This window comes from Carassius gibelio, chromosome B21 (assembly GCF_023724105.1).
Source record: "Carassius gibelio isolate Cgi1373 ecotype wild population from Czech Republic chromosome B21, carGib1.2-hapl.c, whole genome shotgun sequence".
Taxonomy (NCBI): Eukaryota; Metazoa; Chordata; class Actinopteri; order Cypriniformes; family Cyprinidae; genus Carassius; species Carassius gibelio.
In genome coordinates this window covers 26707474-26731793 of record NC_068416.1, presented here as the reverse complement: position 1 = coordinate 26731793, position 24320 = coordinate 26707474, and the positions used below count along the sequence as shown (strand labels likewise).

At 37.8% G+C, this 24320-nt stretch overlaps 1 protein-coding gene across 2 annotated transcripts in view; it reads right to left on the bottom strand.

The window, feature by feature from the left end:
- Window positions 1–24320, bottom strand: part of LOC127985783 (WD repeat-containing protein 7) — a 93705-nt gene that overhangs the window by 12138 nt on the left and 57247 nt on the right. For both annotated transcript variants that reach the window (XM_052587946.1, XM_052587947.1), the window contains 2 exons: window positions 15514–15735; window positions 6543–6729 (listed from right to left, as the gene is read on the bottom strand). In XM_052587946.1, coding sequence (XP_052443906.1) covers window positions 6543–6729; window positions 15514–15735 — 409 coding nt within the window. The remainder of the gene's footprint in view (window positions 1–6542; window positions 6730–15513; window positions 15736–24320) is intronic.

Genomic DNA, 24320 nt, shown 5'->3' with positions numbered 1-24320 from the left:
TATATATACATAGATGCAGCCAGATGCAAACAAACAAAAAGGTTGATAAGAGTATATTTACACATTTTTGCATAATAATTTTTTTTAAGGTTTTAATTAAAAATACATATATTAATATTAATATATTACTCAATATATTATTAATAATAAAATATCAATGCATTATATGACATATAATCTTAATAACTATTATTACATATAATATTAATAATGAGAAATGTAATTTAAAAACACATGAAGTTAACATGAATACAAAGATCACATTTCTAAAAACTGTTAGAGCTGTTTCTACTGCATGTGTCAAACTGGGTCTTTAAGAGAGACTTCTTTCCAGTTTCTCTGTCGATCTTTACATTACACAAACACAATACACAGAAGAGAGAGAGAGAAAGCGCTCAGATCTCAGCGCTCAAACTCGATCCAGCGGAAGAGTCGATAAATCCTGTTCAAAGCTCACAGCTTCTGCGTTACAGAAACGATCTTAACACCGCTGTAAATGTGCCAGAGCTCAAACAAAGAGAAAACCTTCATGATGATCCCTGCCCTGCGCTCCACCATTCACTGCAAACCAAAGAGAGTTTGACCTCCACAAACCGCTTTAAAAGACACAAAGACAAAGTATACAGATTAAAGTTTGTTTCTGATTTGCATTCAAAGGCAAATTGAATTAAAAAAATGCTAAAACATCTATAAGAAAGCATTTCAAGCTTATCTGTGGGATACTACAAACTACAGTAGTGTGTGTGTGTGTGTGTGTGTGTGTGTGTGTGAGAGAGTGTGAGTGTCTGTGTGTGTGTGTGTGTGAGTGTGTCTGCGTGTGTGTGAGTGTGTGTGTGTGTGTGTCTGAGTGTGTGTGTGTCTGTGAGTGTCTGAGTGTGTGTGTCTGCGTGTGTGTGAGTGTGTGTGTGTCTGTGAGTGTCTGAGTGTGTGTGAGTGTGTGTCTGTGAGTGTCTGAGTGTGTGTGAGTGTGTGTGAGCGAGCGTGTGTGTGTGTGTGTGTGTGTGTGTGTCTGTGAGTGTCTGAGTGTGTGTGTGTGTGTGTGAGTGAGTGTGTCTGAGTGTGTGTGTCTGTGAGTGTCTGAGTGTGTGTGTGTGTGCGTGTGTGTGAGTGTGTGTGTGTCTGTGAGTGTCTGAGTGTGTGTGAGTGTGTGTGAGCGAGCGTGTCTGAGTGTGTGTGTGTGTGTGTCTGTGAGTGTCTGAGTGTGTGTGTGTGTGTGTGTGTCTGTGAGTGTCTGAGTGTGTGTGAGTGTGTGTGAGCGAGCGTGTGTGTGTGTGTGTGTCTGTGAGTGTCTGAGTGTGTGTGTGTGTGTGTGTGTGAGTGAGTGTGTCTGAGTGTGTGTGTCTGTGAGTGTCTGAGTGTGTGTGTGCGTGTGTGTGAGTGTGTCTGTGAGTATGTGTGAGTGTGAGTGTGTGTGTGTGTGTGTGTGTGTCTGTGAGTGTGTGTGTCTGCGTGTGTGTGAGTGTGTCTGTGTGAGTGAGAGTGAGTGTGTCTGTGTGTGAGTGTGTGTGTGTGTGTGTGTCTGAGTGTCTGAGCGTGTGTGAGTGTGTGTGTGTGTGTCTGCGTGTGTGTGTGAGTGAGTGTGTGTGAGTGTGTGTGTGTCTGCGTGTGTGTGTCTGCGTGTGTGTGAGTGTGTGTGTGTGTTTGTGAGTGTGTGTGTGTCTGCGTGTGTGTGAGTGTGTGTGTGTGTTTGTGAGTGTGAGCGAGCGAGCGTGAGTGTGTGTGTGTGTGTATGTGTGTGTGTGTGTAATTGAGCTAATGAACGGGTCTCTAAAGCCGAGTGCTTCCTTGATCCGTCAATATCTGATCAATCACTTTAATCTCAGGAGCGTCAGCATAAAACATGAGCCACCGGAGAGAAAGAGAGATGAGAATATCACAGAGGAGACAAAATGCAGTCCTTCTTTATCTTTTTTGTCCTGTATTGAGTGATAAAGACTAATCACATAAGTTTTCATTTTATTTAATTTTTTAATTTGATTCATTTACAAAAATCAGTGATTGGAGATCTTTATCCTGTGGGAAATGCTCCAAAGACCAGATGATGGTTTGTAGTTAATTATAAAAATATATTTTTCCCCCATAAATTAAGAGCAAAAAGTATGAAATGTTCTGAAATAGTTCAAAACAACGGCTAAACACTGTATTTTTGGTCAAACAAATAATATTTTTTTAATATATTATTTAAATGTATCCATATTTATTTATATATTCTGTACAAAAAAACATTGAAAATAAAAGATCAACCATATTTATATATCTTCTCTTGATGCTGTGAAAGGTCCAAAGAGATCCTACATCCTGGTCATTTAAATAAATAAATACAATAATTTTTTAATAATATATTTAAACTAGGGCTGTCAAATGATTAAAATTTTTAATCAAATTAATCAGAATTTTCAGTGGATTAATCACTATTTGCAATTACACCTGAATCCTAACCATTTTTTTTTCTGAAATGCATACCAAAAGATAAATAACAGGACACAGATACATAATTTTCATGTATTGATTCATCAATATGTGGTTCTTTTTTTCTGAATTTCAAAAGTTTAACTTTTACTTAGATCAAATTTACCTGAGCACTATATCAAACCATGCCATTTAACTACAGATAGCATAAGAGTTTTAGGTGAACCAGTGGTTAAATATAGCCACATATCTATGAAATTATGGATAGAGAAACTCGAAAGAATGAACTCAGAAACACAAACATGTGCCACCATCACATAAGCAGCACTCTGGGCACTCTTGTTTTTGGGAGGTGTTCATTTGCTCTGCCACAATACTTTAGGATCGATATTTTCACGTTCTGAAGGGTTCAAGTGCCAGTAAAACCAAGTAAAAATGCAAATGCTTTTCCAAACAGCTGTAATTTTCACTGCATTGCATGTGTGCAGTGTGAAACACAGGACGCTATAACAGGAAGAAGCTCCAGCGTATCAACTACTAAAGTCGTCTCTGTTTATCGAGCTTGGCATGAATGTATTTGAGAGTAACTGGGGTAAAACCTTAAGCTTCTTCTGTGTTTTCGTCGCGGCGCTCGCCGCTGTTTTTTACTATCTTGAGAATTCAGAGATCGACGAGACTTTCCTGACCTGAATAATTTGTCACACTGCGCATGCGTGAAATGCGTTAAAAAATTTGACGTAATTAACAACAAACAACTAATTAACGTCGTTAACGCGCCATTTTTGACAGCCCTAATTTAAACATGTATACAAATCATATTTATTTTAATAATGTAACAATATTAAATAGTGTTTATGTTTGTATGTGTAAACTCTATGATTCAGTGAAGCTGAACTCTTCCACAGATGTGTGGCTTGATGCAAACCTGTTTCTGAGCTCTACACGCAGTTCTTTTGACCTCGGGGCTTGGTTTATGCTCTGATATGCATTTTCAGCTGTTAGACCTTTTATTAAGATGTTTGTGCTCAAAACAAGCCCATTCAATTGAATTTGCCACAGGTTAACTTTACTCGAAGTGTAGTAACATCTACAAGTAATATAAATGCTTTGAGCACAATTTCAATGGTCCCAAAGGGTATGAATACTTATGCATGGGAATCATTAAACAAGGCACTGTGTGTGTGTGTGTGTGTGTATATCAGAAGAGTTTTCACAGTGAGTGTGAGAGAAAGACTCTCAACAAAGTTATATGCATACTGCGGTAGTTAAAAAATAAAATAAAAATGATCACATATTGAATGAATCAGCCGTTTGAACGAATCTGTTGACTAAATGACTCACTCATTCAAACAAACAGTCATTCGCTGCCACATACTGGTTTGGTTTCATATTTAAAACTATCATTGCATTTTCCCCAACATTTCTTATTTGTAGGTTTAAAAAATATTTAAAACATTAATCTTATCTTATTAATTCTTTATGCATTCAAAATTTTCCATTGTAAATGCATTCATCGAACAGTCTGTGTGAATGCATCTAATGCAGCTTGTGTGATTGCTACAGTAGAAAGATGCAGTTTGTTCATACTTATTTCATTTGCAGTTTCTTATTATTCTGAATAAATTTAAACAATGTAGGAATTTGATGTGAAAGATGACACATTTAATAAGGTTAGCCAAAAAATGACAATTTAAGAAACAGTGGGAAATGTCATCTTTTTTGTTATATAAATTGCTATTACTACCTATTTGGAGAGTTATTTAAGTGAGAGAACATTTGCAACTTTGTCCAGATTGGGGGAAATCCAATGCTTTTTGTTTTTATGTTTTTGTATTTAAAAAAAGGTATATATTTCGTGTATGCTGAAAATTTGAATCAGCAAGGTCTCTCTTACAAAAGAAAATCAGCAATCGGCCATGAAAAAATAAAAATAAAAATTATATATATATATATATATATATATGTATAGCTAAATCAAATCAGTAATTTACATAAAAATGTAAATAAAACAAAAAATAAACATTCAACATTTAAAGTGGATCAAAACCTTTCATCAAAGTTGTTGTAAAACCAAAATGTGTTCTCGTCTTAGAAAAACTAAATATTCTGATTCACTTTAAATGTTGACTACTGTATGTATATATATATATATAGCAAACATTTTGATCCTTTTAAAACTAGCTTCATGTTAAGTTAACCGAATGCTATATAATAATTAATTTAGCCAGAAGATTATATTTCTTGTCTCTGGTCTAATTGAAACCATCATCTTTCTAACTGCACTTGTACAGATTCCATAAAACATTCAGTTCATCACATCACGCGCATCACTTCCTGTCTCTCTCTCGCTCTCTCAAACTAAAGGTCTTCGAATGTCGCTAAATAGATTTGTTGTTTTAAAAGCAGATAACGTTGCCCTGCTTCAGTCTGGAGGTCAAAGAAGAAAGATCATCTTCATCATCATCATCATCATCATCATCGTCGTCGTTGTTCCACTCAAGACTCACATATACGCCACACGTAATCACGGCTGAAAAATGAGCACCATTTGGCTCTAACAGCATTAGCACGCGCTCCACGCAGACATATTTGTACTCATAATAAATTTTTTCCGGCTCAGGTTTCGTCTTAATGAGCGGGTCAGGCTGGACGTAAGCTGGTTTGCGGGCGTTTGGGCGCGGAGGTGAAGGCCCAGACGAATGGGTTTCCTCTTACGGTTGGAGGTTTTCACCATCCTGAGGACGAGACATCATTACATCATATTAATGGGCTCCAATCGCATTAGATCCTGCCTCTCGTCTGTCAGGGGATGAGGAGAATCTGGAGCAGCTGTGAAGGACTTCAGCACTGATTCAGAAGCGTCGAGTCTCTGAACAACTAACCAATGCTGCTTATGAGTGTTTAAAACCCCTGCAGACTAAGCTAGGGTCTTATGATATCGGCTTTCTCAAATTCGTTTTTTCTATTTTAATATTCTGTTGTTTTTCCTTTTCAGTTTTTCTGAAATACATTTTAATGGTACGTAGCAATCAAAAAACTGACATCATAAAACTTACACCATTTATCAACTATTTATTTTATTTATTTTGAAGGAAAAAATCATTTATTTCATTTCCGATTCATAAAATTTTCCTGGATTTACTTTTTATGGTTAAATAAAATTTTATAATAATAAAATACATGTCTAATTAATCAAAATCATTTTGATATGAAATCCATTTTTATTGTTTCTGCTATAATTTTTAGGTTTTTTTTTTTTTCATTTGAAATTTTTTGGACTCCATTTTCATAATTAAGTAAACGTTAGAAAATTAAAAAAATAAAATAAAATAAAATAAAGCATGTCTAATAATTTGAAATTATTAAGCGTACACAATTTAATACGTATTTTTTTTATAAATATAAATTCTTCACATTTGTAGGGCCCACTGAAATCCATTTATTTTATTAAAAAAAATACCAGGATGCTTATATTTTCATGTATTGTATATATATATATATATATATATATATATATATATATATATATATATATGGTTTTATGGCTAAATACAATTTTAATACACAAAATGCATGTCTACTTATTTTAAATTTTAAAAGTGCCATTTTAATAGTTTAGAATAATATAAATCTTTTACATTTGTAAATGTATTAATCAAAAAGCATGCCAAATCAACTACATTCACAAAACTTGAACGGTTTAATAATTTATTTAAAAATAAACTACTAACGAAATGTTTAACTTTTTCAGAAATTCTGTTGTTTTAATTTTTCTGGATTTATGATGTAAAACCAACATTTATTATCAAAAACGAAGGTTAGTAAAGAAAGGCAATCAAAGTGCTTCACAACAAAAGGTTTGCTGTTAATATATGGAAGTAAAAAGTGTAATTTGTGAAAATTGTGTGTCTCATTAAACAGTAGTACTACACAATACTTATATATTTCTGTCATAATTTCTTCAAGTTAAGCCGAACTTTTATTTTGAAGGGTTATACTGTAGATCTCTGAGTTTCGGACTGTAATTTTTCCCAAATGTACAGATGGAACAGCCCAACTTTTGACTTATTCATCTAAAATACACCAAATTCCCTGAGACTCTGTGTTGTACAGTAAAAAAGTGTGCGTCTCACTTGGACAGCTGCTTCTCGGCGTCGGCGCAGAGCTCCAACAGACCCATGAGCACCGCCGACACGTCCATGTACGGCTCCCACACCGTGAAGCCGCGGCCGATCAGATCGATGGCTGTGCGCCGGATGGTGCTGTGCGCTGGCAGCTTGGGGCTGGGCGGCTGGAGGAGCAGGAACGTCAGGGCTTTACCTGAGAGACAGGCGCTTATTAATATCCATAATGACCAGAGCCGTTATCATGACTGTAGGTGGAAATATTGATGCTCAGCTAATACAGCATCAGTCACTACACACATCAACATGATGTCACGTGCATCTGAACACACTGGGAGTCTGAGTGTCAAACTCAAAATCAAAAATAATCACAAGTTAAAACTAAATCAGAATTGTGTACAAAAAACATCTAACTAGGAAATCAGTACGTTAAGTAAATAAAAATAAAGCAAATATTAAAACAATTTAAATAAAGCACAATTTTTTAAAATAAAAAAAATATTTTAATTCAACCACACACACAAAGCAAATGTGGAAAAACACATATTTTCATCTAGGTGCTGGGATCTAGAAATATATATATATTTTATACAATTTACAAAAATACAAATAAATGCAGCCCCCCCCCCATTTAAAGGCTGGGATCTGGAAAAGACTACACAAGCCAAGTTTAGCAGAAAATCTTAAAAATGTTCCCTGTTCAAAAGAGGTCAGTGAATTGAGGTAACATGGTGTTGGACACAAACCCCAAAGCGGTCAGTGTGTGTGTGTGTGTGTGTGTGTGTGTGTCTTTCTCTCAGCGGAGCGCTAACGAGGGGCTCCTTCACTCCACTGCAGGCCTCTATTAGTGCACAACAGCCACACATGCTGTCTCCATGACAACGGTCAATGTGTGGGAGGGTGGGGGGTCAGCACATGTGACCAGACACACACACACACACATATCAGCGGATCTGATCAATGTTTATGTTATTTGTTAAAGATCAGCTGCTTAATAATCACACACACAATGATCGTCTGGATTTATCGGAGTCTGCTCGTGAGCTTGTGGCCACGGCAACAGGTCGCCGGGTAATTACCGTGGCAACAGAGAACAATGAGGTGAGCTAATTGATGCAGACGGACTCCAGTCGAAGCTTTCAGCAGAAACTGACTTCAGCTGTCTGTGTGTGAGTGTGTGTGTGTGTGTGTGTGTGCTCTTGTTTTTGTGTCATATCAGGACTCAGCTGTGTATAATGACATGGGTATGACACAGGTATTACAAGGAGAGGGTGACTTATGAGGACATAACCCATGTCCCCATTCTTCAAAACACTTATAAATCATACAGAATGAGTTTTTTTGAGAAAGTAAAAATGCACAAAGTTTCCTGTGAGGGTTAGGGTTAGGTGTAGGGTTGGTGAAGGGCCATAGAAAATACAGTTTGTACAGTATAGAAACCATTACACCTATGGGATGAACACACTTTACACAAAAACAAACGTGTGTGTGTGTGTGTGAGAGTGAGTGTGTGTGTGTGTGTGTGTGTGTGTGTTGGGATGTGTGCTGGATTTCCATTCACTTTTATATACATCAGTAAATACCTAAATAATACTGACATAAAATTTAATAGAAATATTAGATTAAAACTTTACAAAAATTATGTGTTCTAATTAAACAGAAATAAAAAAATAAAAATAATAGAAAAAAAGCATAAAACAAAGTTACTAAAAGTAAAACAGAAATTTAAATGAAAACTGAAAATATAATTTATGCCATTTAATTTAATCTATTAAAAAAAAACAGTAGTTAAGCTGAATCAAAGGAAATTTTAGATGAAAAAATTAAATTCTGAAATAAGTTTAATTTGAAATTATATTATTATTTAGAAAAGCAGTTTTGTATGTGAATATCTGTTAAAATATAATTTATTTATGTGATGCTCTGCTGTATTTTCAGCATCATTCCTCCAGTCTTCAGTGTCACATGATCTTCAGAAATCATTCTTATATGATGATTTACTGCTCAAGAAACATGTCGTGCTGCACAATATTTCTGTGGAAACTGTGCTACATTTAATTTTTCAGGATTCAAAGACAAATAGAAAGAACAATAAACAGCATTTATTAAAAAAAAATGTCTTTACTGTCACTTTTGATCAAATGAATGCATCCTTGCTGAATAAAAGTGTGAATTTCTTTACTTCTAAAAAGCTTCTAGAATCTTTGCCATTTCTGTTTTTGATGACAGTGTAGCCGAAACCAAGTTACCTCAGTGTTTCTGCTCTTAAGTGTGTGTAAGGTCAGTTTGGTGTGTGTTTGTGTTGGTCAGCGGACACATCACGCCTGTCGCTTCGGACGTATCAAACCTCCTGTGAGTGTGAAGCACAGCAGCACATCCTCCAGCGCTCCGGGATTCGCTGCTTTGTTCCGGAGCGCAGCGCCGAGGTTTAAGAGCAGTGTGTGGTTTGTAGTCTAATCCGGCCTTTGATTCCCAACACCGCGGCACAAATCCATCGTGTGGAAGTGAGAGACGTGAAACTTTAACCTTAAACACTCGACTGAAGAGCTGCTCTTAAAGTCTCTGAATAAACTCAGAGCATTAAATCTTCTGACGAGCTTTAGCCAGGATTACTTGATTAAATTAATGACTGCTAACCAGGGCTCCGAATCGGTTCAAGGAATGAAAACCAAAACCGGAAACTAATGAAATTTTGACAGGAACAGAACAGTTATGCACTGCTTATGTGAACGCAGAAAACTGAATAAAACTGTAGGCTTACGTTAAAAGAAATATAGGCCTATACACACAATATATTTCACTTAAATCATTGACAGATTAACAAAACGAAAAAAAAATATATATATGAAAAAGAAAATGAGAATAACTACTACTGAAAATGATAAAGATTACGGTTATGCAAATTTAAGAGAAATGTGCTAAATTTCATATATGAAACCTGAGCAAAATTAACTGCTGTGTAAATTATATATAAAAGCATCAACTACAATTACAACATTAAATACAATGCGATCATTTATGCATGCAAGACTGAACTATAAATAATTTCACTCTTGACCTTTTTTTTAGTAGCTAAACCTATCCTCTATTTACACACCCTGTCTAAAAGGGTGGCACTTGGTCTGAATGAGCAGCCGGACACTGCCATGCTGAGACATAACACTATACCTCATTTCCTGTCTGAACAGGAAGAAGAATCTCCTGCAAATTTATTGTCCCGTTTCTCGGGATGGCCGAACAGGTTGAGTCCATTTTTCAAAGCAAACATCTTTGTTTAAGACTTGACTTGGTTTAAATGGATGAATTAATATTGACAAAACATCAGCCAGGCTAATGAGTGGTTAGTTAAAGCAATAAACATGCCACATTAGAGGCTGGGCCACAGGAAGCTAATTAGAGAGCGAAGAGAGGACGAGAGAGAGAGAGAGAGAGAGAGAGATGGAGAGAGAGAGAGAGAGAGATATTTAAACCATTAGCTCCAACACCCACAAGCGTTTTACTGGAAACTGTCTCTCTCTCTCTCACACACACACACACACACACACACACACACACACACACACAAAGCAATATAGAATGACTTGTAGGGTCATATACGATGTTCATTTCTAGTTTCCTTATTTCTGCAGGACCCTCTGCCCTCCTGTCTCTCGCTCTGTCTCTGTGTGTCTGGCCATCCGTCTTTTTCTGTTTCTTTGCCGTCTGTGTCTCTGTCTGCCAGTCCATCTGTCTGTGTCTTTCTGTCTGTCCGGCAGTCCATCTGTCTGTGTGTCTGTCCATCTATCTGTGTGTCTGTCCTTATGTCTGTGTGTCTGTCCTTCTGTCTGTGTCTGTCTGCCTGTTTCTATCCGTCCATCTGTGTGTTTGTCCTTCTGTCTGTGTCTGTCTGTCTGCCTGTGCCTGTCCATCTGTCTGTGTCTGTCCATCTTTCTGTGTTTGTCCTTCTGTCTGTGTCTGTCTGTCTGCCTGTGCCTGTCCATCTGTCTGTGTCTGTCCATCTTTCTGTGTGTCTGTCCTTCTGTCTGTGTCTGTCTGCCTGTGTCTATCCGTCCATCTGTGTGTTTGTCCTTCTGTCTGTGTCTGTCCATCTTTCTGTGTGTCTGTCCATCTGTTTCTGTCTGCCTGTGTCTATCCGTCTATCTGTGTGTTTGTCCTTCTGTCTGTGTCTGTCCATCTTTCTGTGTGTCTGTCCATCTGTCTGTGTGTCTGTCCATCTGTGTCTGTCTGCCTGTGTCTATCCGTCCATCTGTGTGTTTGTCCTTCTGTCTGTGTCTGTCCATCTGTCTGTGTCTGTCCATCTTTCTGTGTGTCTGTCCTTCTGTCTGTGTGTCAGTCCTTTTGTCTCTGTCTGTCTGTCAGCCTTTGTCTTTCCATTTGTCTGTGTCTATCCTTCTGTCTGTCTACCTGTGTCTGTCCTTCTGTCTGTGTGTCTGTCCTTCTGTCTGTCTGTGTCTGTCCATCAGTCTGTGTCTCTTTCCTTCTGTCTTTGTCTGTCTATCTGTCTGTGTGTCCATCTACCTGTGCCTGTCCATGTGTCTGCCTGTGTCTGTCCATCTTTTTGTGTGTCTGTCCTTCTGTCTGTGTCTCTCTGTCTACCTGTGCCTGTCCATCTGCCTGACTTTGTCTGTCTGTCTTTCTGTCTGTGTCTGCCTTTGTCTGTTCATCTGTCTGACTTTGTCTGTCTGTCTGTCTTTCTGTCTGTGTGTCTGTCCTTCTGTCTGTGTCTGTCTGTTTGCCTGTGTCTGTCCATCTGTCTGTGTGTCTGTCCTTCTGTCTGTGTGTGTCTGTCTACCTGTGTCTGTCCATCTGTCTGACTTTGTCTGTCTGCCTGTGCGTCCATCTGTCTGACTTTGTCTGTCTGCCTGTGCGTCCATCTGTCTGACTTTGTCTGTCTGCCTGTGCGTCCTTCTGTCAGTCTGTTCATAAGTCTGTCTGTGTCAGTCCATCTGTCAGTAGGTCCATCTGACTGTCTGTCTGTCTGCCTGTGTGTCTGTCTTTCTGTATGTGTGTCTATCTGTCTTTATGTTCATCTGTTCATCTGCCTGTCCATCTCTTTTTGTTTGTTTGTGTTCCCCTCTCTCTATCCGCTTGTCTATATGTCCGTCTGTCTTTCCTTTTTTCTGTCTGTCTGTCTCTTGCCTCTGCTGTGGTCAAATCAAAAGTGAAGTTAAAATCAATGGAGTTGAACTGGTAAGAGATGCGGCAGATGGAGATACAGAGAGAGAAACAAAGGGTGTCTAAACAGGGAATACCTTCAGCACACTGGATTTACAGCAACACCCACACACTGCATTACTGTGACATCACTTCCTGTCACTGCAGCGCTGAGCTCGGTTCTTGCTTACTATACAGGGGGTGTATTCACTTTTACCAGACTGCAACAGTGGAAATGGTTGGTAATGATGATAAAACTGTGCTAGTAAAATATGCAATATTCTGTATAGTATTTACCAACAGATACTGGTGGATATTGATTTACTGGCAATTATGGTCAATAACCAAAAAGACTAAGTTTAAAATATATGAATGTATAAATTAAATATTTTATTATAGTTAGCTAAAAAGGAAACCATAAAATCTTTAATTTCTTGGGACAAATCAATCAATCTATCTATCTATCTATCTATCTATCTATCTATATATATATATATATATATACACACACACAAATTTTAACATTTTATACTGAGTTTAATCAAGTGTGTGGAAAAAAATACTGATATTAGTGTCTATTAATGAAATCTTGATATCATGTCATTCGATGTTGTGCAAAAACATCTGAAGTGTTGGAAAACAGCTCAATACGTTAAAACGTGCAACTGTCTAATTGCTCCTCAAAACCCTCGAGACATTCACATTACAAACAATACACACAATAACACACACACACACACACACACACACTCAACATGGAGGGACGTTACAAGCTTTCTGCTGCCCCTGGGTACAGACTAATTGAAAGAGTCTATCAGACACACACACACACACACGCACAGAGAGAGAGGCATGGGCTTTAAAAATTAAAAGAGCTTGAAAACTAGAGTGTGAGACAGATTTCTGATGTGTGTGTGTGTGTGTGTGTGTGTGTGTGTGTGTGTGTGTGTGTGTGTGTGTGTGTGTGTGTGTGTGTGTTTTCCTAGCTGACCTTGTCACTGGCCTCAGGCAAACAGCTTTGTTTCTTTACAAAGGTAAAGTATGACTCATGAGTCCACTTTGAGCTCAAACACACACACACACACACACACACACTAACACGGGTTCAGATTCTCCTAAAGGTCTCACAGACGCTTTGACCATCAAATTGACCTCGAAGACAGAAAACCCTCCAAACACACACACACTGACACACACACAGCCTATAGAATAATGCTCATATTAACCGAGTGCACTTGAACAATATTCCAGTGCACTGAATAAGTTTCATCTTATATTTCTTATTTTCATTTAGATTAACTTGATGTAGTCAAATAACTACAAATAAAAACTGAAATAGAAACATAAAAACTATACAGAAGTACAGTATATAAAACTGTACATTTTAAAAAATGTATTAATATAAATCACAAAAACCTGGAGCACTGGCTGTTGTCAGACAAAAATCTCACAGGATTATTACAATTAATGGCCAAATTAATGTTTGGAAAAGCAAACTTATATTTACTACTGACATCCTCCAGCAAAAGCAGGGTATATACAGCAATCCTTAAGTTAAATTTACTACTTTTTAATACCTTTTTCACTACCTTCAGAATATTTTTTAAAACCATCACGACACTGAATTGCAAGTGTTAATCAGCGACCTTTCTATTATTTACACAGATTTTGACATATATAACATACAAAAAAATAATAGATTTAGAGACTGATGTTGACAGCATATTGCACATTTATTTCACTTAGTAAATAAAAATAAAACAAATACCATAAAATGTGCAATGGAGAAAATGGATAGACCGAAAAATAAGCCTGCCTGTTAGTGTTGTCACAGTACCAATATTTCAGTATTCGGTACCGATACCAGTGAAAATCCACGGTTCTCGGTACCAATTTCGGTACCAAAGCAAAACACAAAAATTTGCTAATAAAAAAAAAAAAAAACTTTTTAGCACTAAAAATAAAACCAATGCCATTCTTTATACTTACTTAGAATTGTGTTTAAAGTTTTTCTACAAGTTATATAATTATGAAAAACAGTAAACAAGTTTCACCCAAATTTAATTTGTCTTTTAATTTATCAAATTTAAACACATTTAATGTTTGGTAAATAAAGGGGATTTGCTATTAAAATTAAAACATGGGAGAAATATTGAGATTTTTTTTTTTTTTTAAATAAAGTTTTTTATTTTTTTGCAACAGTGGTAGCAGTATCACATACGTTTTACTAAATAATAGTAATATTTCTAGCACAATGCCCTTATGTAAAAATTTTCTTTTAGGCCTAATGAATGCATATTTGTCATTTTGAAATTTCTATTTGCGCATTAGCTCCGCCCACTACCGGAGAAACCGGTATGTCTTCTGCTTTTTCGAAAATGAATATGAATAATTCTAAATGAACTCCATTATTTTGACAGGAGAAGACAACAGATGCTGAAATTAATGCAATCGTCATGCGCTTCAGTCTATGTAGTAAATAAACCTGCACGTCTCTGCCATTCATTAATTCACACAGAGACGTGCAGAACACGGATTCATATTTCAAACAACTTTTGCGGCTTAACATTTACAGATACTGGTCCATATGGAGATTTGATTTGATTAATTTATGCTTTCACAAATTCCATGACTGTCCATATTAAAATGTAAGTTTCATTTTCATGACTGGATTTTGAGATTCCGTACTCGTTTTCTGCTTCGCGGGAATCATAGCGCTGTATGCGTCAAGAACCGGGTTTGAACGGGACCTCGGTACTAGTACCGGTCGTTAACCCAGCTATTAGAAAACTTGCATTTGTCCATGAAGACGACGATGGTTGTCCAGTCGTTGAAGATATGGCTTGAAGCAAGTCTAAAATAAAACGTAAGCCAGCCACTTCTGTTGAGCGCGAAGTGTTCTGAGATGATGCCGAACGACCACTGAATATGACGTCAGCATCAAACATACAGTGAGACGGAGACGGAAGATCTTTGATTATGTGCCCAGATATGCTAAAGCCCATATAAACGAACTAACACGAACGCAGATAGAATTTCAATCAGAATAAGACACCTGATAGTCTGGAAAAAATAATACCTAATTTGGAAAAAAATAATACCTCTGAGACCACATTTAACACTTTTAATGGCCTTAAATTTGACCATTTTGATTTATCACTTTTTAATACTTTTTAAAACCCCGCGGACACCCTGAAAAGATAGAAATAACAGACTTCTGAAAAAAAAAAAAAAACATTTAAGCTGCTGAAAATAATAGTATTGTAATCTTTTTGACCACCACTGTATATACTGTACATAAGAAGTTTGAGAGTGAAGAGACTATATTACTGTATGTCATTCATAATGATTCATGGGAGTGATCAGGTGTGTGTGTGTGTGTGTGTGTACTCACAAGTGTATGTGTGTGTGTACTCACAGGTGTATGTGTGTGTGTGTGTGTGTGTGTGTGTGTGTGTGCACTCACAGGCGTGTGTGTGTTTGTACTCAAAGGTGTATGTGTGTGTGTGTATGTGTGTGTGCGTGTGCGTACACTCACAGCTGTGTGTGTGTGTGTGTGTGTACTCACAAGTGTATGTGTGTGTGTACTCACAGGTGTATGTGTGTGTGTGTGTGTGTGTGTGTGTGTGTGTGTGTGTGTGTGTGTGTGTGTGCACTCACAGGCGTGTGTGTGTTTGTACTCAAAGGTGTATGTGTGTGTGTGTATGTGTGTGTGCGTGTGCGTACACTCACAGCTGTGTGTGTGTGTGTGTGTGTACTCACAAGTGTATGTGTGTGTGTACTCACAGGTGTATGTGTGTGTGTGTGTGTGTGTGTGTGCACTCACAGGTGTGTCGGGCCAGTGAGTAGTTGGATCCTCCGGTGGTCAGACCGAATCCGTCAGGAGCCTGAGTGCTGGTGCGAGCGCGGGAAGGTAGTTTGGGAGGTTCGATCTCTGCACCGAACTCGGCTCCGATCACTCCCAGCAGAACGATGGCCGTCGCCTGCTTCCTCCGCTCCTCGTACGAGTTACAGATCTTCGCGTTCGGCGGCAGGTTCGACAGACAGCCTACAGACACACACAGAGTCACTTAAAGACACACACATAAAACAACATCACAGCTCATTTCTGTAGCAACTGATTTCTGAAAACGTTCAACTGAAAATGATGTATAGAGGTACAACAAATGAGTAAGTCATCTTTAACCTTTAAACATAGTAAAATAAATCACCACTAACTAAAATTATAAATACTAACAATAACAATAAGTAAATCTTATCGATAAAAGTTAATTCTAGTAATCACGTAAATCTTGAAAAATATTCAAAATAAATTAATAAATAGATTTTCAGGATATACAAACAAAATAAAATAAATCATATAAGCAATTCTTATCCATGTAAATAAATCCTTGATAATAATAAGCTAGTCTTATGAGTAAATCCTTAAAAATAATGAAGCAAAATAATATGCAAAGTAATATGAAAACAATTTTTTTTTTTTTAGGAAATGAAAGTAATATTTCACATGTTGTTTTGTTCTGGTCAGATGAATTTGTTGTCTGAATTAACACTGCAGCACTCGAGGTGCTTCGGCTTTGTGCTCAGAGTCCAGACAGTGCTCTGAATGGAGTGTGTGTGTGTGTGTGTGTGTGTGTGTGTCAGGGTCATGGTCAGGGCCTTGTGCTGGAGGGACACGTGCCACACACACACACACACACACACACACACACAGGGCCATAAAGAGAGCCGGAGGGGTGTTTGCATGAGGAAGTGTGGGGTGCGGTTGGACGGGCTTCTTTTGTTACCAAATGTGTGTGTACCGCAGGAGCCCCCCATTACGAGACACACAATTAGTCTCACACACACACACACACACACACACACACACACACACACACACACACACGCCTGAGGCCACAATACAGACACATATGATGATGTAGAGCACAGATATTACAGTTCACAATCTGCTCACAACGGATAAATGCTTATTTTAATCTGCACTAATGTCAATTAACACATTACAAATGGTTCTAATAACATCTGGATGAATGTTTGTTTAAATCTATAACAGCAATAGCCATAAAAATATATCAAGTATATATTACTAAAGATGTTTATTTGCTAAAATTTTATTACGCATTATATGGATTTATTTTTGTTTGTTTGATTCATATTTTTGTAAAAGAACAAGCTTTCATTAAACATTTGTAATAATTTTGTCAGAAACTATGTAAGGTTTAAGAAACGCATCCATCCTGTTAAATCCCAGATGTACACACAGATATAATCAATAATTCCAGTAATAAACCAATAAACACATATTTGATATATTAATCTGTGTTTTCAGTTCCTTTATAATAAACAATAAACTAATATGTGTCCCTGGATCACAAAACCAGTCATAAGGGTCTATATACGCTTTCGTTTTTAAATAAATCATATTTCCATTGATGTATGGTTTCTTATGATTATCTGTGGGTGCAAAAAATCTAAATATTGAGAAAATTGCCTTTAAAGTTGTCCAGATTAATTCATAACAATGCATATTAATCACAAAAAAAAGAAAAAGAAAAAAGAGGGAGATCTTTACTTAATATCCTAATGATTTTTGGCACAAAATCAACAATTTTGACCCACGCAATGTACTGTTGGCTATTGCTACAAATATACCTATATATAGCAATATTTGATCAATTAATCTGTGTTTTCTGTTCCTTTTGCATTTGTGGAGCTGCTATTAAAATCACAATTAATAATAGTAACATGATAAGTGTCAAATCGAGTGTAAGCCATTCATTTCATATTACAAACAAACAAGTAATAAATAACACTACTCAGACAAAGGAGAAGTTTGTCTTATTGCACTGCAGAAGTCAGAGCAGATTTTGTCTTCGTTTCTGTCCGATTATTTTCTAAACAATCATATTATTTCATTTCTTCCGGCCTCACACTAAAAGGCCTAACTTGATTGGCTCCATTAATGTTTTGTTCTCGGGCCACATCTCTGCTGATTCAATTTGACCCCGGCCTCGTCTGATTGGTTCTCAGCTGACCTCTGACCTCTCAGGACACTGCAGCACTCAGAAACAAACCAGCAGCTCTCAAACCCTTCACAGTCAGAGACATTCACCTACTAACTCACACTTACTACACAAATACATACTTTATTTCACTTTGCGCATTTAATTACAAGACTTTGCTCTCCGCTTAAATCCAAAAAAAGTGTTTTCTCTATATTTACTGGTGCATTTACTCTTGTTTTTTTTAATCATACAATGCAGTGAAGAAGTACTGCAGCCAAAGAAACTGTCAGCGCCATCAAAGCAAATGAAACGTGACAACAGAAATAAGTGACAGTAAACTGTGAGGAGGTTTCATAGTTTCACTGCCAACAGAAATCACTCACAAACACAGCATAAGTGCATTTCCATGCTTCAGTTATGAGAAACACACACAGAGTCCGTTCAGGCTGTGTGTATGAAATCTGATGTGATACCATCATCTTTGTTTAATCAGTATCTGTGCGCTTCTTACCTGCAATATTAAAGACAAAATCAAAGCTATGACAACAAAACAAACACTGAAATATTGATCATCCTCAGAGGAGCAGAACAACACCTCTGTGAGTTTCTATATGAAGAACCGCTGCTGCTATTAATATTACAGTCAACTCTGTATACTACACACACACTCACACAGGCACACACGCACACACACATGCACACACACACACACAGGCACGCACACACACACACACAGGCACGCAAACTCTCATTCACACACAAGCAAACACACACACACAAACACACTCATGCACGCAGACACACACACACTCACACATGCACGCACGCATGCACACATACACACACACGCAAACACACACACACACACACTCATTCACACACACTCTCATGCACACACACAAACACTCACGCACACTCTCATACAGACACAAACACACTCACGCATGCATGCATGCACACTCATTCAATCACACAGTCACGCAAACACACACACACACTCTCATTCACACACACACACTCATGCATAAACACACACACACACGCGCACACATACAAGCACACTCACTCACGCTTGCACGCACACACACACACACACACACACACACACACACACACTCACACAGACACACACACGCACACACACACGCACACACACAAACACTCACACACACAAAAACAAACAAACAAACAAACTCACTTACACACACGCACGCACAGACACAAACACAGACACACACTCACTTGTTCTCTCTTACACACACACACTAAATGAGAAAACCAACAGAATTACTAAAACTTTAACTAGAATTAAAATCAAAACAGAAAATATAAAAATACAAACGGATTCAAAATAATACCTTAATAATATTTAAAGAACACTGTTCTTTAGGGGATTTTTTCTTAATGATTTTTCTCAAGTATATTTCAAACTCAAACTTCATATCTTTTGTTAGTAAAGTGTGTTTCCGTGTCTTTCTTTGCAATAAATAACACACTTTAATATTTTATATCTCATACTGTGACATTTGAGCATTAAAAATACTGCCGTGACTGTATTTAGAGGCCATATATTGTGAAAGCAATATGAAAGAAACGGCTTTTCCATCCTGCAGGTGCCTAACATGGCTGCCGTCGTTCTGTGTGTGTGTGTGTGTGTGTGTGTGTGTGAGAATCAATACAGTGGTGCTGCATTCAAGGTGAAACCAAATCAAACTGTGATGAGGAACACAGCAGACGCTCAACACAATACTCTCTCTCTCACACACACACACACACACACACACACACACACACACACACACACACACAGCTAAATCACAACTGTACACTCTCAAAGCGGTACACACAGTTGACAAATAAAATAAGAAAAATAATAAAAGTATTTTTTTAAAAAAATCTGTCAAATTAAAAAACAACTCAGGAATAAATTTATATTAAAACATCTATATTTTTTTTTATTATATTTGAATACCTGTAAGTATAATTTTTATTTTTATTTAATATATGGTATTTTAAAATTATTATTTACTGTTCAGATTAATTTATAGTTAATCATGCCAGAACAATTTATTGTTATATGTTATTATTATTACTATAATAAACTAGTTTTGTTCATAACAGAAGAGAAAGTTTAAAATACACCTGGTTCAAATGTTAAGCAAACTATTATTTCTTTATTTTGCTTGATGTTTTTATAGCTTTCTCCGATGCATTTAATCCAATCGTGTTATTATTGTCATCTGTCAGTGTTTATAAGTCGGGCTGTTTTCACAATAACATTACTGAGCACATACTGCCATCATTGTGACTCCTGCCATTATAATAGGAGAAAATGGCTCTGACGACCAGCCGTTTTGTAATATTTCACGTCGGATGCAATAAGCGACAGAACAAACGTCTTTCGGGATGGATTACGCCGTCTCTGGTTATTGATTTATGAACCGTATCGACGGCGTATCTTTAATACCGGCCGATCTATCGTAATGTCATTGCACGTGAATCGCATTTGCCGCTCTCCAAACAAAATCAGCTAAAAAGGCCAGATGACTGCTCCGTTCCTCCGCGGATTTCCATCTGAAAAACGGCCGGATCGGGGCGGACAGATAACACAATTATCAAAGAGGAGAAAGCATCAATTAAACGGAGAGAGAGGGAGACGGAGAACAATGAGAAAGATGCAGCAGACGCTCCTTCACGCTGGGAAACGGATCAATAGCTTCATGCACTGCGACTCGCTCCGGCGTTCCTGCACCAGCCGCTCCGACATCATGGATTATCAGCTCCCATGATGCACTGCCTGCTCCGCCGGCCCATTGATCACCGATACGCAGGCAGGTAACATTTGAGAGCAGGGGATTGTGGGAAAGGATTGATCTCTGCTGCCCTACAGTGCAGGAGCAAGAAATCTCATGCTAGGAAACAAACACTGTTTTTGCTCTGCGCTTTACGCCCAAACAAAAGCAAACGCTCCGTTTTGTCGATTCAGGCTTTCGTTCTGTATTCCTGACCGGGAAACTTTTCAACCCGAGGACTCTTAAAACTTAAGATGAAAGAGCACTTCTAAGTGGTTGCTAGGGCAGTCAGGGTGGTTGCTAAGGTGATGCTAGGCAGTTGCTAGGGTTTTATGGGTGGTGCAAATGTTTGATTTTGTCAATTCAAGTTCTTTCTGTATTCCTTACCTGGTTCCTGGTTGCTAGGGTGTTGCCTGAAAGTTGCTCGGGTATTTTGAGTGGTTGCTAGGGTATCCTGGGAGGTTGCTAAGTGGTTGCTAGTGTGTTAAGGGTGTTGCTAGGTGCAAATGCTCAGTTTTGGTCTTTCTATATCCCTAACAAAGAATCTATTAATCCCTATGATTCTTAAAACTTAAGATGAAAGAGCACTTCTAGGTGGTTGCTAGGGCAGTCAGGGTGGTTGCTAAGGTGATGCTAGTCAGTTGCTTGGGTTTTACGGGTGGTGCAAATGTTTGGTTGTCAACTCGACTTTAGTCTTTATGTATTCTTGACCTGATTCCTGGTTGCTAGGGTGTTGCCAGGAAGTTGCTATGGTATTTTGAGTGGTTGCTAGGGTATCCTGGGTGGTTGCTAAGCAGTTGCTCGTGTGTTACCGGTGTCGCTAGGTGCAAATGCTCAGTTTTGGTCATTCTGTATTCCTGACCTGGTAGCTGGTTACTAGGGTGTTACCTGAAAGTTTCTAGGGTATTTTGAATGGTTGCTAGGGCAGCCTGTGTGGTTGCTAAGGTGTTGGTAGTCAGTTGCTAGCGTTTTATGGGCGGTGCAAATGCTCGGGTTTGGTCTTTCTGTATTCCTGACCTGATTCCTGGTTGCTAGGGTGTTGCAAGGAAGTGTCTAGGGTATTTTGAGTGGTTGCTAAGCAGTTACTAGTGTGTTACGGGTGTTGCTAGGTGCAACTGCTCAGTTTTTGTCTTTCTGTATTCCTGACCAAGAATCTATTCATCCCAAGGACTCTTGCAGCTAAAGATGAATGGTCACTTCTATGTGGTTGCTAGGCAGTTGCTTGGGTTTTATGGGTGTTGCCAGGTGCCAATGTTCTATTTTGTAAATTTAGTCTCAGTCTTTCTTTATTCCGGACCACAAATCTATTTGTCCCAAGGATTCTAGGCGGTTGTTAGGGCACTCTGGGTGATTGCTAAGGTGTTGCTAGGTGGTTGCTAGGTTGGTATGGGTGTTGCTGGGTGCAAATGCTCAATTTGGTCAATTCAATTTTCGACTTCTGTTTTCCTGACCCTTCCTTTGAGTGACGCTAATCTTTAGTGATTTAGGTCTGATTGGTCTCATTTTAATGCCATCTTGCCTGTAAAGCCTGATAAAGCAGCGTTTGTGAGCGCAGTGCTGCTTTGTGTACAGCGTTAACAGGGAAAAACTTTATTTTTAAGTCTCCAAAAGTGGCACCAAAGAATGAATTAGCATTTTCATTCAGTTCAAGCAAAAAGACTAACAAGTGGGCGGGCAATGTGCTAATGTTTCATGTTGACATCAACATGAAACGGCTTGGGATTCGTTTTAAAACCTACTCATTTCAATGATTCAGAGTCTGCGCTTTTTTTGAGAGTCAATAACTTTAAACACGGTGCACTTTCAGATTTAAAACTTTGCAGGATGTTTTTATTCAAAATAATTTTTCAAAAATCCATAATAGAGACATTTTGTTTTATAATATAAGTGTTTAATTTGCTGTATAACTTTATAAATTGCTAGGGTACTTCGAGTGGTTGCTGGGGTATTCTGGGTGGTTGTCTTGGTCGATCTAAGCCCGTGAGATTTTGGGAAGACTTGATTGCTCATTTTAGGAAATAAAAATAAAGGAGCCCAAGTCAGAGGACTCTGAAGGTCTTGAGAAGCGTCCAGCGAGTGCAAACGCAATTTATTAGTGAGGAGGAAGAGGACGTGACCTTCTCCAGCCCTCGCTTCTAAAGGTTAAACACATTTTGGTACTTTAAAACATACACACACATGATCCAGCGCTCATATCTTCAGATTCCTAATCAACTACAGCGAGAGAACAACTGAGAATACAGAGCAGATTACAACCTTACAACCACACACACATACACACACACACACACACACACACACACACACACGCACACACACGCAAAATGCAATTTTTAAATGATGATTACATTTATTAAAGGAAAAAAATACTGTATAAGCCTACCTGGATCTACGTGAGAAAATTTTTTTTTTTTTATATATATATGTGTGTGTGTGTGTGTGTGTGTGTGTGTCATAAGCACCACAAAAAGATAGATATGCAGTCATTTAATTAAATACAATTATAAATAATAAATATAATCTAAATATGTTTATGTGTGTGTCAATATATTTTATTATTTTGATCATAAATATATGAAATGGATGCTAGTGGTTAAATTATGCAGTACAGCAGCCATTCATTAGAATAAAGAGTTAAAAACAACGTACATTCACCTTATTTATTTCTTAAATACTGACAGTATCTGCAAAATTGTGGTGCATCTCTAATACTAGCAGGAGTAACACACACACACACACACACACACACACACACACACACAGACACACAAAGTGTTTCTTCACAGTCAGTGCTTTCCTTACACTCTCTCCCTGTGTGTGTGTGTGTGTGTGTGTGCGTGTGTGTGTGTGTGTGATACAGAGAGAGAGAGACAGTTCAATAGCGCGACAGACGGCCGGTGTGTGTCCGCTGAGACTGGGGCTCGAGTGTCCATGATAAAAGAGTCCACAAAGCGATTGTGACCGCGTCTCTCTTCAATAAGAGCCCTCCTGCTCGCTGGCTTTCACACACGCCGCTATCAATAGGCCGAGGCGCTGAATAGCACAAACACTCTCTATTTGGCTTCCAGTCAATTAAGCTCTAAGCTGTCGGTAAACAGGACTTTTAACTTCCTTCCAAAAGGCCCGAAAAAATTGGAGACACGCGATTGCAGCAAAAAAAGAGACGAGGAGAAAGAAGAAAAACGAAGGCTCATTGTTTGTGGACAAGCGTGAATTACAGAGATTGAGGTCTGCACACACACACACACACACACACACAAACCTTCATTATCGAAATATTATCCAAACCAAACTCAGTCAACACATCATGACGAGTAAATCAAGTCCCGTCTTACATTATTAGACTGTTACACTCAGAAACCTGTCACACTGAGGACGTTAAATGGGTTAAAAATGACATCTGATGACAGAAAAACCAAAGCACATTGAGCACATTTCACATTAACAAAGTTAAACTGAGACAAACATATCAATGTTTGCAGTTATTCGATTTACACTTAAACTCATATTAAAGAAAAACTAATACTAGACATGCACACTATATATGTTTCAGCCATTTAAATTGGTTTCTTTAGATCAATAATAGAAATTATTTTTTATTTTCTTGGATAAATCTAGATTTTTTTTAATAATAATAATAAAAAAAAACATTATATTTTCCATCATATTATGTAAGCACTTATCAATCTTATGTCATACAGACTGAATAATTATTACATATATTTAACAATAATTATTATACAATTAATTTGTATATAAGAATTTATGATTTCTATAGGATCATGTGACACTGAAGACAGGAGGAATGATGCTGAAAAATCATAGAAATAAAT